The 17,957-nt window shown below is 43.9% G+C and overlaps 1 protein-coding gene across 1 annotated transcript in view; it reads left to right on the top strand.

The window, feature by feature from the left end:
• Nucleotides 1-17,957, top strand: part of LOC138571862 (putative methyltransferase DDB_G0268948) — a 565,708-nt gene that overhangs the window by 471,848 nt on the left and 75,903 nt on the right. The window contains exon 5 of the mRNA XM_069649228.1: nucleotides 2,904-3,010. Within this exon, the coding sequence (XP_069505329.1) occupies nucleotides 2,904-3,010 (107 nt within the window). The remainder of the gene's footprint in view (nucleotides 1-2,903; nucleotides 3,011-17,957) is intronic.

Genomic DNA, 17,957 nt, shown 5'->3' with positions numbered 1-17,957 from the left:
TACTTACTGTGGGGAAATGTGGATTTGCAGACCTTGGTTGCTAGGGCAGGAAGACTTAGATGTATCACATCACATCACGTCTACCATGACACGATTTTTCAGGGGATGGCAGATTGCGACATGGGGAAGGAGTACACGTGCAGGTGTGCCACTGCCATTTCATTGTGTCCAAAACATTTCTTTGTACGCAACTTGTAAGGCCCCACAATTGTTGGCTATTGTTTTCACTTTGTGTTCCAGGCTCTCCATTTTCGTACTTGGACAGTTTATTTCTTTTGCTATGCGTGCATCTTCTTGTGCAAGGGTTGTGCTTTCTAATGCCTTGCTTTTCTTTCCAATATGTTTTCTTACCAAACACAGAATCTGTTTGCTGTAAATGCAGGAATATATAGTCCATAATGTACGCTACAGGCTCCAGTGTGTACCAGTGGGTTTACTGTAGAAAGTAATTCTGTTAAGTAGGATTTTTGTTTCCTGCCACTCAAAGGTGCTTGCCATTGCTGTTACAAAAAGACACCTTATACATATGTACTGTTGCATAATGCAACATCAGTGCGATCATTAGAGAAAGTTCTGCTTCATTACTATATTGTACCGAGGTTGTCCTCTTATGTCTTGTCATTCGTGACTCTGCCCGTTACTACTTTGCTTCCATGTACAGTAGCAGTGGAGTACGATTGGCCAAGGCCAACTTTAATTATGCTGTTGATGCATTCCCTTAAGGTGTCCTCGCAATGACTTCCTCCTATTTGCTTTGTACATAAAGAATTTGTAAGCCTATTCTGTTTTTCCTTGCCATTGTCCGCCAGAGTGCTCTTTGCATATATTGTTTGTGTTTGGTGCTTACTAACATTATGTAAGAGAGTAGCTGCCTCCATTAGCAGGTTGGATGCCACCAAATGGTCACAAACATACAGTCTGCAAGTGCTGTCTGCATTAACATTCTGCCAGCAACGGTTTTCCATTGATTTGAATAGGTTTTTGCTTGTGCAACTTAACCATAACGTTCCTTTAACAATGTTTTTTTTTGCCAGTGAATATATATATAACCATCCACGTGGCTCAGGCAAAACCTTGAGCATGGGAAGGGCAGTTTCTACCACCAAATCATAGAGGGAGGGCAGAGGTGCATTTACTTTTTCATTCGGCAGATCAGCTACAGGAAAAAAGAAAACAATCCAGCAGGGGTCACTTGATGAGACAACAGTTCTCACTCAGGTGCAAAAAGTGCATTGTGTTTTACCCAATATTACAAGTTTCGAGGACAGGTGTTGTATATCCATTAAGGAATATTAGAGTGGTTTATGGTGAGGGGTATAATTCATTTGAGTGAGCTTCTTTGGGATATTGGAAAGGGGTAATTGTGGATCGGAATTATTACCACCTACATGTAGCTTGTGGCACTTGAGCATGGGCACTCGTATGGTCTGAACGGTCCTCCACAGCTCTTGGATCAAATTACTGGCTTTGCCAGATTTGCTCAAATCAAGAACGTGCTGCTGAAAAAGCAACTTGATGGCTTATGTCATCAGCTCTCATCCAGGATTAAATACCAAGGTGTTATCCTTAAGGCAACCTTTACTTCAAGATGCACAATGTGGAGAAAGCCCAAACAGCCTGGTAGCAGCTCGCTCATTTTAGGAATGGCAAACTGTTCATCGAGGCAAAAACCATCCATACAGGAGTCCTGACCGCCTTACCAGCCATTATGAAAGCTGTTCAGCCTGCCACACACCATCTAATCACAGGACTGGAGAAATAGATTCACAAAGCCCCAGCACTCAGAGGGTTACACTGGTTACTCCAGCGACTGCCACTAGAACTGCTTGCATCACATTACAGCCACGAAAAACTAACGTCCATCCTGCCTGCCTGAAAAAAACACCATCTCTGAATAGCTTTGAAGTACCATTAGGCACAATATCACCTGACTAGAATCCAACAGCAGCAAGAAGAAAATAACCAAAAACCGGTCCTTTCCCTGCTATTCTACCACACTCTGCAATAGCATGCCATTTCACACCAGATTGGCCTCTTCTCTCCTGACAGAGGAACTGAAGGCCATGCCTTTCAAGGAACACCTCATCATCAGTACTCATAACTGCATTGAATACCTGTAAAAAATGCATTTTTTTTGTTCTAATATATACACTAAGTGGATGACAAGGTTGATTCTACTACTCAATAACTTTTGGCATGTTATGCAAACTTGTTCATATGCACATTGAGTTACCAATGTCTAAAAACATGGGACCTAATTAATAAAGGTCAGTTTAACTGTGTTCTTTTTCCAGGTTTTGGATCTGTACTTTCCTCCAACGATACATACTGATTTAGATGTATTCTAACGTTATTATGGAGATGTGTTAAAACTATTACTACAACGATTTATGTTCAAGGACAGGACCCACCCCCCTGTATTAGATATTGGTTTAGCCTTATGTCCTGCCCAACCATAGGCCATCCCTTATGTTACAAATATTCTTCTCCTCATAGCAGCACCTTTCATTAACACTATGGCGAGCATGTTTCTCAAGGCTATGCTGTTGCATTATGCACCACACAATGCACATTCACTACTTCAGCAATAACTGAGACTACCAGAGCAAATTCATACATGTTTACTGTAAAATGTGTCTATGCAGACGAGCAGACAAAGTGACCAAAGAACTACATGCCTTCAGTACACGGCTGGTTTCAACAGAGAGGTTTATGCTTATACCACAGAGGAACTGAAGAGGCAGGACTGTAGGCACAGGGGTATGGGGGGGGGGTTATCAAAGTGATCAAATGGCATATGTATTTCTGGTTTTACTGGTTGAAATGCATGATCTGTTTTAGAGATACTGAAATGTGGGGAGATATGGCAGCATTATAACTTTTTAGTATTTTCATCATTGCAGGCTCTGAATTTCGTTGTACGTGAACATGCTGATGAAAGAATCGTAGCGCTAGTTCGATCAGAATATAAATATATATTTGATTGTGTGCCTTTTCATGATAAAATGAGGTAAGACAATTTAAATGTATTGTTTAGCTAAATGTGATCGGCTAACCCTGCAGTAATAGTCCAATCCAAGTATTCTAAAAAAGTACCTAATGTGCACTCCAATTACAATGCTTAAAATAAGTAACTTTATTGCAACAACCAGAGAGGTCAGAGAGGACGAGACAGAATGTAAAAGAACCCACAGTCACAGGATAAACTATGCATCAGATATAAAGTAGTGTGAGTCGAATCTACTGAACCAATGCTGAGGGACAAAGTGACTTCCTTAAACACTTTTGCATAGGGCAGGGGCGGTGTGGAAGTATAAACTAGCACAGTGGTGCTGTGTGTGTTGATACATTTGCTGTTATTCTATGTGTGACCAGTGTCTGAGCTTTTATTCAGCAGGTCATGGCATTATTAGGCTATGAAGGCTGCATATGTATGCAGATAAGTGACTCCAGTGGGAGTTGAATAGACCCAAAATAGTGCGTGTACTAGGAGGTGCTAATGCAATCAGGGAATGTAAGTAAGTTCTCTCATTCCATAGGGCAACATAACAACTGATTTCTTGTGGTTGTGTACCTTTCACGCCAATTTTACTACCAGGGGTGTTTGCTGTAGTCTCAGGGTGGGTGAAGGGTTTCCCGCAAACTTCTTCTCTGATCTTCCCATTGTTTCTTAGTTTCCGGCACATTTACAACTCTTAAGGAATTCCTGAGCCCTTCTTCACTAATGTCCTCAGGGCTTCTTCTCTGTGACCTCCTCCTGTAATCTCATTTTGCTGTCCTCCAACTTGGGTGATGAGGCAACCAGATATTGCCTCCCTTGAGTTCTTACCTTGGTTGTTTTTATGAAAGTCTTTCTCACCTCCCTCTCTGAGGGGTCCTGGAACATGCCCTTCTCACCACCCCACTACATTTGCTCTGATCCATCTCCCCATTAGTGCCATGCCACACTCTTGTTTCTCCCCCCTCTGTGGACTGTCATATCACAGATCCACACTTTCCTCCTGCCTTGAGCCCAGGTGGCCCTCACACATGTTACTGAGCTTACTGTCTAGGTTCTCAATCTCCTCCTCATGTCCTACCTCCTCCATATCTCTCTCTCCATTGCTTGATGATGTTCAGGGGTGGACTGGCCCATAATGACCCCTGGAGATTTCCCGGTAGGCCTCTGCACCCTGGGCCTCTTTTGTTTGATATTTACAAATGTTCTCATAGGAAAAGCATGGGGCTTGCTGAAAATGTGTAATACGGGGCTACTTTGAAAATGATTTCCAGGGCCTCTTTTGGTTCCCAGTAATTATTTCCAGGGCCTCTTTTGGTTCCCAGTCCACCACTGATGATGTTCCCCTACCACACCCTAGTCATAGAGTTGCTCTACCGCCTCTTTCAACTCAATAACCTCTTCATGATGTTTCTCAATCACCTTCTGCAGACTTGGCTCCTCCTGTACTTACCAATCATTTCTCTCCTCAACACACCTTCCTCTGTCTCCAAACTCCTAAAAACTTCTTCTTTGCTACTTCACTTCCTCACTCTCCAACCTCCTTGGATCTCTCGCCATCAGCTCCTGCTCCAATTAACTGAACTGTCTGAAAGGGATCTTGGTCTTTTACAGTCCAGTAACCCCTCGCATGGGGATGGGCATTTGGGCAGAATCTGCACCTTTGAAAGTAAATGGGAGTGAGCCTGTTCACTTGTCCACTGCTCCACATGTGCTTGGTTTCTGCTTTTAGGGTTGGGTTTACAAGGATATTCAACCATTTTAAAAGTAACTTTCCTGTCTGGTATAACCCTGTTGGTCTCCAGGTTCCTAGGAGCTAGTGGTTGTGGTTCAGGTAGACCTGCAGAGACAACAGGTACCCAAAGGGTGCTCAATGTATAGCAGATCCTAGTATTCCTTTGATACTTCTTGGGTCCTGTCTATCTGTCTCTCAGTACAATGATTTGTCCGCTACATTTTTTCCTGATCTCTCAAAACTCTTTTCTTTTAGTAGGGACAGTGTCAGCAAATTTCTTTGATCCCTGAATGTGTTACCTGATACCTTTTTAAAGGACAGGGTAACAGATACGCGATTCTCTTTATCCATTTTCAACAATCCCTCTGAACCTATTGCAACTCACAAAGAGACAATGGGTCTCATTATAAATACTGCAAAGATGGAAATGTTGGGGTAATTATTGAACAGTCATAATACAAATTCTAGCAATGAGGTGGATGATTTACTTCTCGCAAAAAGCTGGCGTTAAATATTGTACCTTACTGTCAAAATGCACCTGATTTACCATGAAAATTATAGCTCATGGTAAATCTTCAAAAAAAGAACATGACGTTCTATGGACTACAACAATGATGGCTAACGTCACTGGGCAACTACTTATGACCCAGTGGATTTACCACCGATTTACTGCAAAACTGGCAATCCGACCCAATTTCTTCTCCCGTGTTCCTGTGGTGATCACTTATCTATGTAAGGTGCTTGACTCTGTTACTGGTCTGCTCATGCTTGTGGAGTCCTCCACTCTTAAATGGATACAGCTTACATTTTTCCCAGCTTCAAGACTAATTAAATACATTTTTGAAAACAAGGAGACTAATTTTACAGACTCCCTTTTGTTCTTACATCCCAGGCATAGGGCTGTCTCTCATGAAGGGGCAGTAACACTAACACTGACTAACGAATACGAATTCAAAAGGGCAGAGACTCTGCAGGACATTCTAGGTTTATTGTGAGAATGTTCATATTGAGGGTAAGCTTTGGGCCTGGCTAAGGCTGCCAAGCTAGTGAATGTGGAGAGAAGCTGCATGGGCTGTCCCATGCCAAAAGAGAGAGCAATTTGGGTTGATCAGAGGATCCTCCCAATTTGACCCCTGACCGAGCAGCCACTAGATCAGGAAGGCTGCCAGCACCCTTGGTCACTCCACCAGAACTCCAGAGTAAGGCAAGGAATTTGTCACATTTCACAAACGATATTGCAAGTTCTCTGTTGGGGTACTTGAGTTAGCTCAGATTATTCTTCTGTGATGTCTCAATCTCTTCTGAGAATTCACCAGGGCTTCCTCCTTGGTCTATGAAATCTTCGCTACCGGAACCAAAACATTTGATGGAGCGAAACCTTTGAATTAATCATAATCACTGCCGTTCCTCTGGGCATCTTTCCATATGAAAGTTTTTAGTCAGATCTGTAACTTTTTAGAAGGGCACCACCAATGTGCAATTAAGTCTTAATCCTGCCACCAATGGTATCAATACCATTGGTGGTATCACACAAGATAGTCCAATTGCCCTAAGTAGAAAAACACAAACAATCAGACATGTTTTGAACTTCAGAGAACATCAGAGAAATGCAGCTTGTTTCTATATTAGCTGAGATCAAGGGATCCAAGTCAAAGCATGCCTTTTAAGAGAGTAGTGGGACAACATATACCAAAATCACTGATGGATGGAAGACCGTGAATTTCACCCACCCATTGGCATTCCCATTGACTTCCTTCCATTCTATCGTTCTTTAACCCATTTGTGCCTTTGCAGAAGGGGTCCCCCTTATGCAAATCAATCCTGTCCTGCTACTAACAGGACCTTTCCCATCCAAAACGCTGGGCTATATCCTCTCTGTATGGTAAGACAAACAACCCCATATGTGTTGCAGAAAAGGTTTTACAGTAACCATTTGAAGAACCTGCCTGTGCATGGAAAGTTTCAGGATTCATATGCCCGGCATTATATTTGTAAAATATTGTAATTTGATCATGTTTTGAACAGTTTTTAGCACATGTATTTACCATAGGGAAAACAATATTTTCTCAGCCCAAATAGTTTTGGCATTCAACTTTAGATCTCATAAGTGGATCACTGCAAAGAAAATTGAAAATCGACTTGGCCAATTTTGAAACATAGATGGTTTCAGATATATCTGCATATGGCTCTTATGTCACACACTCTACAGCACACACTTCTATGACACACACCCTTATCAGACACTTACCTCACTCACACGTGTGACACACACTCCTATGACACATGCACACTCCCATGACGCACACACTCTTGTGACGCAGCTCCTCTTACACACACTCCTATGACAGAAACACTCCTATTACACACACTCCTATGACACACATTCTTACGACACTCACACTTATGACACACTCATGACAAATGCTCCTACAACACACTAACGACATTCCCACTTTCAAGACACAATCTTACAATACACAACAAATGACACACTCTTACGGCACACACTTTTACATCACTCACACTTTTGACACATGCTCCTATGGTGCATGCTCCTACGATACTCGCTCCTCGAACAACACTCTTATGACACACTGAAAACACAGGCTTATATGATGCAAGCTTCTAGGATACACACTACTATGACACACTTAAAACACCTACACGTATGACACATCCACCTATGACGCATCCACCTATGACACTCACTCCTATGACACACACTCTTACGAGACTTTCACACTTATGACGCTCACACTTATGTCAGTCACACTCACAATACATGCACCTACGAAATGTGCTCCTACAACACACTCCTACAGCACATGCTCCTACCTTACGGCCTCCTATGATGCTCACTCTTATGACATATACTGTTACGACACATTTTCCTACAACACATACTCCTATGACACAGGTTCATACGGCACACACACATTGAGAGTTCTGTGAAGACATGCCATGCACAACATTCAAATAATCTGGGAAAATTTAGCCATTGTGAGAAGTCAGAAATAAAAGTCAGACACAAAGTTGCCATGTTTTTTGGTCAAATACTTTTATTAACACAAATAAGGTTGAGAAAAGCCCTCTCTGACCCTGCTCTAAGAGGAATGTCCCTATCTAAAACTAAATACTAATGATCTGTCTGTGTCAGGATGTCAAAATCAAAACTGTCCTTGTGTACAAACGTTCTCTCCTGACCCTTGCACTACAAATCAAAACTACAAGGTGGAAAGGGAAATATCTTTAACCTGGTGATTGCAAAAAGAGTCCATAAAGGAAAATGAGAACAGCTCTAACATAAAGGTTCACCAAGGTAAAAGAACCCTAGTTCCAGAGGGTGATTCCCTTCCCCTGGATTCTCCCTCCATGCAAACAATTATTGGTCTAACAGTTCTTTGTGTCTTTCTTGTGCCAGAACAATCCTGTTAGTTACAAAACTACTTATCCTTGTAGCTCCTTTTTTTCAAAAGTTCCTCCTTGTTCAGCAAACATAGTTTTGTATCCTTCCTTAGGACTTCTTGTAGTTTTAAAACTGCCTCATCTCGCCTGCCAGCCCCTCTTATGCACTTGTGATCGCCTGGTATACTTTTCCCTGCCAGGACTTCTCATGCACTTGCATCTGCCTGGTTTACTCACCTCCCAGATTTCTTTTTTTCACAGATAACAGTTCCTCTTTTACTTCGATAATTGCATATCTCCTCTTGAGTATTGCACATCTGGTTGATTCAAAATTCGCTCTTGGTTCCCCCTATATTTTCATTCCATGCAGTCATATATGTCTTGCGTCTTTATTTTCAATATGCCTCCTTGGTTTGTACTCAGTCATTTTAATGTCTATCTATTTGCTGCTTCAATGTTTATATTTGGCGTGGTCACTGAAATGCCCCAGGGTCCCCAATTTCCTCGGTCTGACTCACCAGCTCTGTATGGAGTCTTTGGTCCCTTTCGTACTTCTGCAGTAAGGCTTTGCCACTTGCTTTCCACTCCTGCCTTCATGTCGTTCTGGTTTCTGTCGCGGCTCTGCTACAGCATGCATGTCTTCCTTGAGGGCCAGTAGGTGAAACATTGATTTCTCTTGTTGACAAATGCCCAGGAATCTTCCCTCGGTTCATGGCATCACTGTGGCATGTCCTGCTTGCACAGCATTCCTCTGCTTTCCTACTGGCTTGCCCCTTGGCACCGTCAAACGGGTTTGTACTTCCCAATTCCACAAGCCTCGCAGAGAGCTGCAACAACTTCTCCCAGACAACCGCAGCCTCTTGCAATTTCTTTGATCTTTAAATATCCTGGGCACAGGTGCATTTTGAAAACAATCATAACGTTAATTGAGCTTGAGGCTCCTTCTGCTCTGCATTGTTCGCTTCCTCCTTCTCATCGCAGTACTTGGGTAATTGTGGGAGAAGTAGTCCATTGATGTTAACTGATGCAGATTACTAGAGCAATTTGTTTCAATGGTTCCACATGATGAGCCAGTTCTATATGGAGGATAATTAGAACTGTAAAAGGTAGTCTTGGAGTTTTTACCTTTTAGACCATGGATGGTACTTTGGCCTAAAGGGTATGGGGAAAAGGTTTTCCTATTTTCCCTGAAGTGGGTATAGATTCATGGCAATAGGCCATTATGGTATCGGTTATCAAGGGGTCTTACTCATGGGTAAATGGGCATACCATGTCTGATCCAATGAAGCCATGACATCTACCCGAAGGCTGTCTCCTCTGTTGTGATCCTCCATCAAATAACCACCCTTAGGGTGAGTATCTAGTAGAAGCTGCTGGCCACATGGGAGGAGGTTACTGCAAAGAAATCAGTGATGACTCCATTGGATTCATCACACCATCCACCACATTAGACATAATTATTTGGAATAACCATGAGTCACTTTAGATAGATCAGCCACGCATGTCTTCTAGAAAGTTCTGAAGATTAGCCATGTGTCACTTTAGTTGTTAATCTTACAACACCCAAAGAACAATTGTTTGCAATAATTTGTGCTGTACAAATAGGGACTAATGGGAGTAGTCAATATGCTGCACTCAGAAAAACCTGAGGGAGGATCTAGTGCTGTGAGTTTAGGGAGGTTCTCTAAGCATAGAGTGGTGCCGAGGGCAGCCAGTGTACTGCAAGTGGAAGACTTTGAGGGTACCATTGAGTTGCAACTGGAGGAGCTCTGAGGACATACATGGAAGAATTTTGTGAGTAACCAACATACTAACCAACCACCCTGCTCCTGCTCCTCTCCTACATAACTCTCGTACTATAAACGTCTATGGGCTAGCCAAACAAAATACACAAGCACACACCAAACTAATCTCATATCAGCACACAACAAACAATCCCTTCCACTGGACCTTACACTTATGGACAAAACAAGCCAGTGCATACAACCATAAACACCAGCCAAACACACATGACGTACACTAAAATAAACACCAACATAACATCCTCCTGCATACAACAGACAACCACAACACAGGACCTTCCCCTTATGGATATAACAAGCCAGTGCACACGATTATACTACCAGCCAAACTGCACATGAAACACACAAACACACACCAGACATAACACCAGTAGATAGCCGAGGCACTGAGTCTTACCCTTACGGATATAAGAAGCCAGGTCACACAGCCAACTCACACACAAGATAACACTCCCAGATGCCAGTTTCACATGGTTCTGAACCTATTCTATCGTTCTATCCTCACTAAAACACCCGCCCTCTTTCTTGTAGAGACAAGTGAGTGCCAAGGGACTGCCCCGGTATAAGACAACATGACATCATATATTCCTTACACCACAGTCTTCCAACATGTGCTCTTATGATACGCACTCTGATGACACACACTTACTACAAACATACAACACACACTCTTGTACATGTATGATAGAATATGGATGGAAATTATTGCACACATTAAATGTAAAGCATGTATCTGAAATGCCATATGATTATATGCTAATACACGTATCCTGCAATCACTTATGCTACATACAGGCACACACTATACACCACCTTCCTCACAAAAAACCACTAAAACTAGTTATACCATTTTTGTTTTTAAATCAAAAGTTACGGTTCATCTAACAAAAGCTAAATTGTACAAAGAGTGGGAATAATAACGTTCATGAACAAACACTAATTCTATACCACAACAAATTGAATCTTAGCACTCACTTCAAGAAAAAAAGCAGATTACAACAATACCATGGTTAAAATGAGTGTTAAGGCTTTGATGTGAAGAGGCATGGAGTTAGTGTTTATAATTCATGTTTCATGGTTGAATTTGTAATGGTACACAGTGAGTGCTTGGACATTAACATTATTATTCCCACTCTTTGATGCATTTGTTTTTGTTAAATAATCCTTAAATATTGATTAGAAAAGCACATTATAGTGCGGCGGTCACTTAGATCCATAGGAAATCAGAAAATTCTATTGCTAATAACTGTATAACGGTTGACTTGCTTGACCGGTTTTGGCTGATATTTTCAAAACAAAAACATTGTCCCCAGCCAAGACCGGACAATTTGGGAAAGATTCATAAAACAATGAAAAGTTTATTAATGCAAAAAATTGCTGTTTTCATACTACTCCCATTTATTTTCCCATAGAGAAAAAGTCTTACTTGCGAGCCCAACTGCAAAAACCACTGGATGGAATTGGATCTAATAAGAAACAACTTGGGCGTGAAGCGTTGACTTAATTTTTGGGGCAGGTTTGGTGTTATTCCATCCAGTAGGTTTTACAATATTTGACAGGGAATTGGATGCCCCCTTCTCCCAAAAATATAGCTACATCTCCCATGATGCTTTGCAGAAAAGCAGCTCGGACGCTTATCAGGAATGAAAAAAAAGCAATTTTCCAAATGAAATGTGTGTCAGGCTCCGTCTATCTGAACTGCGCATTTTGGAAACAATATGATATGAAATGAAAAAGTTAGTAATGTAAGGAAGGCATGGGGGCTCATTAGGAGTCCAGCGGTAACTGTGCCGGTATTACCGGCGGGTTACCGACAGACCCGTAGATATTTACTTGCGCCAGAATTGCCAGAAACACATTACAACTCTGGCGGTCCGGAAAGTCAGGCACCAGTAAATTAAGTCCCCATTCCCATGTAGTGCAGTAGGACACCACAGGAATGGGGACCACAAAAGCATTGCACCATTATTAACAGTGCCAGTCCTTCTGTGACGGTCTGCTTAATGTGGCTGCTGTTTCCGGCAAGGTCTGACCTGTCGGACACAGCAGCTCCGGCAGGCAGACTCATAGTTTGCCGGTCCGGGAAAAAAAAGGGGCTGGTAAACTTACCGGCACCATTGGTTCCGGATCGGCAAACTTGTAATGAGGCCCAAGGTCTCAATCATAAGACAGACATAAATGACCACAGTCCAAGGGTGTTTATTGAACTTTAATTGGGTTTGAAAAATGACTATCTAATCCTAAATCTGAAGATGAGAGCAAACTACTAACCTCAAATAATAACGCTGTCCTAGTGGTATCTTGTCAAAATAAAAGGGCCTATACTAATGAACCTATTGCCAATGCTTACCTCTAAATACAAATAGTATGGGAATCCATGTTACGTAAAAGAAAAGTGTTCACAAAATTATATGTCAGGATATTCAAGTTGTTGGCTTCCCTTGCCCACATGTTCAGCACAGGGCGGAAAACTCATACTTAGCACAGTCTCTGGCTTCTCTAGCACAAGCGTGCAGTTCAAAACTTGAACATCATGACCTTCTGTGCCAGTCTCTATGCCAATCAAAGTCTCTTTTCCAGAGGGCCTGATGCAATACGACAAACAACAAAGATCCTTTCTCCTTAGGGTTTCACATATACACAATTTTCTTAGGGGATTTACTATTCACCGCGGATCCCCCTCCACCAGGCTCAGACACACTTTGATACAATGCTCTCTGGATTTTCACATATGCAATTTTCTCAGGTGGATCACCGTCCATCCCGGATCCTCCTCCGCCGGGCTCACATCCACTTTGACACAAAATCTTCAATCAGACTCCCTCTGCCGGACTCAGACCAATTTATGTACTTTAACACAAATTTGCTTTAACTCAAAGTTTTCAATTGATCTCCCTCTGTTGGGCTTGGACCAACTTTATCTACATTGCCATAAACTTTCTTTACTGTATCCACATCGAAGACTTTCGATTGTGCGCAGGATTTTGCTTGACCCGTTGGATGACCACTTCGATTCACAATCCTTTGCCACTCTTTCACATTTGTCAACTCTCAGCTGGATACCATAGAGAGACCTTCGATTGAGAACACACGTGGTGCCGGACCACTCTGTCAAAGGATTGAATCTTGGTTTCAAAATTCAATCACTCAGCTGTAGTTCACTTTACTCACATTGGTTATCACACGCGTTTCATACAATGTTTGTCCAGAGCTCGCCATACAATGTTGCCGCTTGTTGCAACCTTGACTTCAACACAGACCGGTCCGGTATCGGTCTATCCAACTCACTGGCTGTTTTGATTTCACTGATGCTGCTTTGTTGTTGGAGCCAATCACAGTACCATGGCAGCTGGCGATTCTCTCCCTCCGTAAAAACAGGAATCCAGGCTGAGGAATCCTGGATTGTGTGTCGCTTTCTATTCTTGAGTCTTCATCAAAGTAACGGTTCCTAGTCGGAAAGGACAAAGGCACTTCCCTCCTTGCAATCCCCTTCTGTTTCGGCATCTTTCTCCTCTTGTTAAACTGCCATCTTGGAATTGCTGTTTCTTGTGTTCTTTGCCTCGCTCGAAGTGTGCTCTTGTGCTCCGCCTTTTATTCGTGTGGGAAAGTGCAATGGAAGTCAGGTGTGTGTGATTGTCACGAATTTCCTGACCTTGCCTGCCCATTGTATTGGGACACGTCAGGTATACTGCTCAGGTGTTAGTCCATTTTCTCTCATAGTGAGCTGTCTTTGAGGAAATGTTCATGTTGTTAAAGGGGGGGTCCTTTCCTAAATATCCTACCTGGATGGAGGGGTTAATGGTGTTACAGGAAGTGGATACCACATTTAACTATCCATTGTCCCATTCCCCGAAGAGCCCTCACCCAGGTGATCCTCTCGCACTGGTCCACCACCAGGAACTGGATCCAAAAGTGATGGCATGTCCTGGCCACCTGGATGACAGATCCCCCAGGTTCTAGTTGGTGAGGCACCTTCTGGTTTCTTACAGTATCTAAACCAAACCCCACACTTGTGACCAGCCGTAGTGAGAAACCACTGGGCAGATTTGGGCCAAATAAGAAACAAACTTAAAACCTTTATCAGCCTCAGTGCTATGCAGCAGAGATGTGGAGAGGGGCTATTAACTTTTGACATGCTGGGTGGATTTGGATGTCATTTTCAAAACACAAAAGTTGCTATGGGCCCCCTAAACTGGAAACAAATTGTTAAAAAATGAAAAAGTTATTAAGAAAACATAAATTCTGTTTTTGCCTACTCCCATTCAAAAGTAGAGTTTCAACAGCTCTAGCACGAAAACCACTTGGCAGATTGAGTAAATCCATCAGTATTTTTTTTTAAATATTAGACGGAGGCATGGGGTGCCCCCTATGCTTTAAAATCTTTACAGATATCAGGATGGTGCTTTGCAGCCAGGAGGCTGTGAGGATTTTCAGAAATTAAAACTGACATTTCATTTTTGCTCATTGGGAGTGATTCATACAATATGACACGGAGAAGACTCAAATGAAAGAACTCCAATGAAAGAACTTAAAACGCTCTTTGAAAGAGGAAAATGTATGCCATCAAACTTTGGAATGAACAACCTGCAACCTTACAGAGTCTAATAACGTTCTCAACTTCAGAAAGAGGCTCAAAAAGCTTCTGTTTATATATTCATTTATAGGGGAACAATGATTGTTTTGAATGACGGAGCTTAGATGGCCTGGCCATAGGCACTATATAAACACCAATAGCAATAGCAATCACATCTGGCAAGAGGTTGTGAGTGCTGATGAAGACACCATGTGAAGTTGAGTATTTGGTGTGGGTTGGGGAGTCAGTTAGGGATTGAAAATGTTTGGTTTATCTGGGGAAGGGCTGCCGGACTCTCATGAGATTACCACAGCAATGCCTTAAAACGCGCTCAGAATAAAGCAATGAGTGATTGGGGGTCATGGGAGATGTTAAGGGAGGGAAAAACAATTGAGTGGAGTGAGCGGACCTGGTAAAAAGAAGGGGGATACTTATTGAGTGCTTGTGAGGATGTGGACAAACTATTAATTCTGAGACTTATCTCGGTATTTGTAGAACTGCCACTCTACCACAGGAATTTCTGTTATTGGAAATAATTACTGTGAAATTTTTGCGGGGGAAAAAAGGTTTAATATATGCAGTGCCTACATTCACTTTGCAGGGGGAAATAGGTACTTGGTAACAATTAATGGTCGGGCATAACCAGTGGCCATGGCTAGTAGGCCCAAAATAAAGGTATTGGTGCAACATGTACAGAGGCTACAGCTGAAGGCCAGAGCTAGTGAGACCTCAAGAAACTATTCAACATGTTCCGCCGTGGCTAGTGGGCCTAAAAGAAAACTATTAGTACAGCATGTATAGTGGCCATGGACAAAGGCTTTAGTGAATATGTTGTGTCGGTGTGTGTGTGTGTGTGTGTGTGTGTGTGTGTGTATGTTGTGTGTTGTCTTTTGTTTATTAGTTGGGTCAATTGTGATAAAAAACAATTTGTATAAGATTCCTTATCAAGAATTGGTCCCTCAGTCTAATGTCTTCACAGTAAGTGTTCTTTTGTGAGTCATTGTGTATGTTGTTTGTGGCTGTATATGTTGTGTGTTGGTGTTTGCACATTGTATGCAAGTGCATCTGTTGTGTGTGTTTTGTGTGAACTATGGTGTCGATTCATGGAATTAATGTGCGCTGAAAATTCCCGCACAGAGGTGCCAAAACGTGCGAATCGCAGTAAAATTGCAGGGAAACCAGTGCACATCGATGGAAGGCCAAGCGTGAGAAAAATATCGGATGTGCGCTGAAAAAGTGCCCGGCGCACAGGATATCTAACGGCGTGCGCCATGGCCACAGCGAAATCGCACATAGCGCGGCGCACACAACAAAAGTAGGCTGAACACGGGGCGTCATACTCGGAATGGGGAACAACTCGTCAAAATGTGGGCGTCACGGGGAAGTACAGGAGGAAGGTATGCGGAACGCCCACACGCTCGCCTACAACACGTATTCATGGAATCCAATGGGGCAAACCAGCGCACGGTCAAACCAGCGCACAGGCCCAAACGCGTCCGCCACAAGAAAGCACAAGAAAGTAGTGTCCCTGCCCCTGAAATAAATGTGCGCCAAAATGTGCACCAAAAAAATCACCTATATACAGCTATGATGAATGTCACATACTGTGGCCCTCTAAGACAAATGCCGTGCAAAGGGGTGCACGACAAACAGACACCCGCTGTGTGAAAAATAGCGTGTGCGTGTATTCTGTGCTGCGCGGAATGTCCCACACGCAAATTGCCTGGGTCCGTATATTCCGGGGTGCGCGGGAAGTACCACACGCGAATTGCCTGGGTCCGTGTTTTCCGGGGTGCGCGGGAAGTCCCACATGCGATTGGCCTGGGTACGTGTATTCCGGGGTGCGCGTGAAGTTCCACACGCGATTTCAGCAGGGTACTTGTATTTCGGGTGTGCCGGGTAGTACTACACATGAATTGACCGTGTGGGTCCTCCCAGGTGTTCCCTCTACACCCTCCACGGCCCCTGCAGGCAGCCCACACCACAGGGGACTACCCTGCACCCCTGCTCATGTCCCGCAGGCAGCCCATCCACCATGGCCATGCCCCCCAGCCAACCCACATGTCACCTTGCACTACTGATCACCAGCGCATGTTTCCCACCACCCAGCAGTCAGGGGCACCTGCCAGCAGGCCCCCACTCATGTCCCCCTGCACCCCCACCCCCCCAGCAGTGCGGGGCACCCTCCACCAGGCCCCCACTCATGTCCCCCTGCACCCCCACCCCCCCAGCAGTGCAGGGCACCCTCCACCAGGCCCCCACTCATGTCCCCCTGCACCCCCACCCCCCCAGCAGTGCGGGGCACCCTCCACCAGGCCCCCACTCATGTCCCCCTGCACCCCCACCCCCTATCAGCCAGGGCACCCTCCACCAGGCCCCCACTCATGTCCCCCTGCACCCCCACCCACCAGCAGCCAGGGGCACCCTCCACCAGGCCCCCACTCATGTCCAACTCATGTCTCCCTGCACCCCCACCCCCCAGCAGTGCAGGGCACCCTCCACCAGGCCCCCACTCATGTCAAACTAATGTCTCCCTGCACCCCCACCCACCAGCAGCCAGGGGCACCCTCCACCAGGCCCCCACTCATGTCCCCCTGCACCCCCACCAGCAGCCAGGGGCACCCTCCACCAGGCCCCCACTCATGTCCAACTCATGTCTCCCAGCACCCCCACCCCCCACCCCCCAGCAGTGCGAGGCACCTGCCAGCAGGCCCACACACATGTCCCCCAGCCAACACGTCATCACAATCCAGATCCCAAGCTCCTATGCCCACCCAAATCCCACCCCACGCCACCCCAGTCCAAACACCCAACCAAGCTTTACATCCATTCAAAATGGAAATACCCATTACATGATAGATACCAAACAAGCAGTACGCGCATGAGTACAAGTCCGTCAGACCCACACAATGGCAACACGTGACTGAAAACCCACATTCTGACAAGCATGAAACAATGAGTCCACACATTGAAGTAAGAAACAAAAATGTATTTCAGTGTAAATGAAGTGAATGAAATCTAAACAAACAATAATGGCAACAAATATTAAAATGCAACATGTCCACAAAAATAATAAATAACGAAAATGGGACTCCAAAATAAACGTAAAAAAATTGTGTCCAAAGTCACTGTCCAACAAAGCAAATCCAAAGGGAAAATAAAAGTGAAAATCCATTGCTCCATGGTGAAAAAAATAATAAAAGATGAAGGCCACAAATCCACTGTCAAACTATGTACAAAGAGCAAATCCATGGTCCATGATCCCAACGATATAAATGAAACCTAATTAATAACTATGTACAAAAAAGTGGGGCATAGTACAAGCGCCCCAAATTAAAAAAAAAATAATAAAACCTAACACTAACTATATACAAAGGCAGTGGGCTAGTCCAGCGGCTCACTCCGTGGTGTCCCGGGCCAGGGCATCATCGAACTCCTGTTCGA

The sequence above is a fragment of the Ambystoma mexicanum genome, chromosome 1p, assembly GCF_040938575.1.
Source record: "Ambystoma mexicanum isolate Mex_15411 chromosome 1p, UKY_AmexF1_1, whole genome shotgun sequence".
Lineage (NCBI taxonomy): Eukaryota > Metazoa > Chordata > Amphibia > Caudata > Ambystomatidae > Ambystoma > Ambystoma mexicanum.
This window is presented reverse-complemented; position numbering and strand designations above follow the sequence as displayed.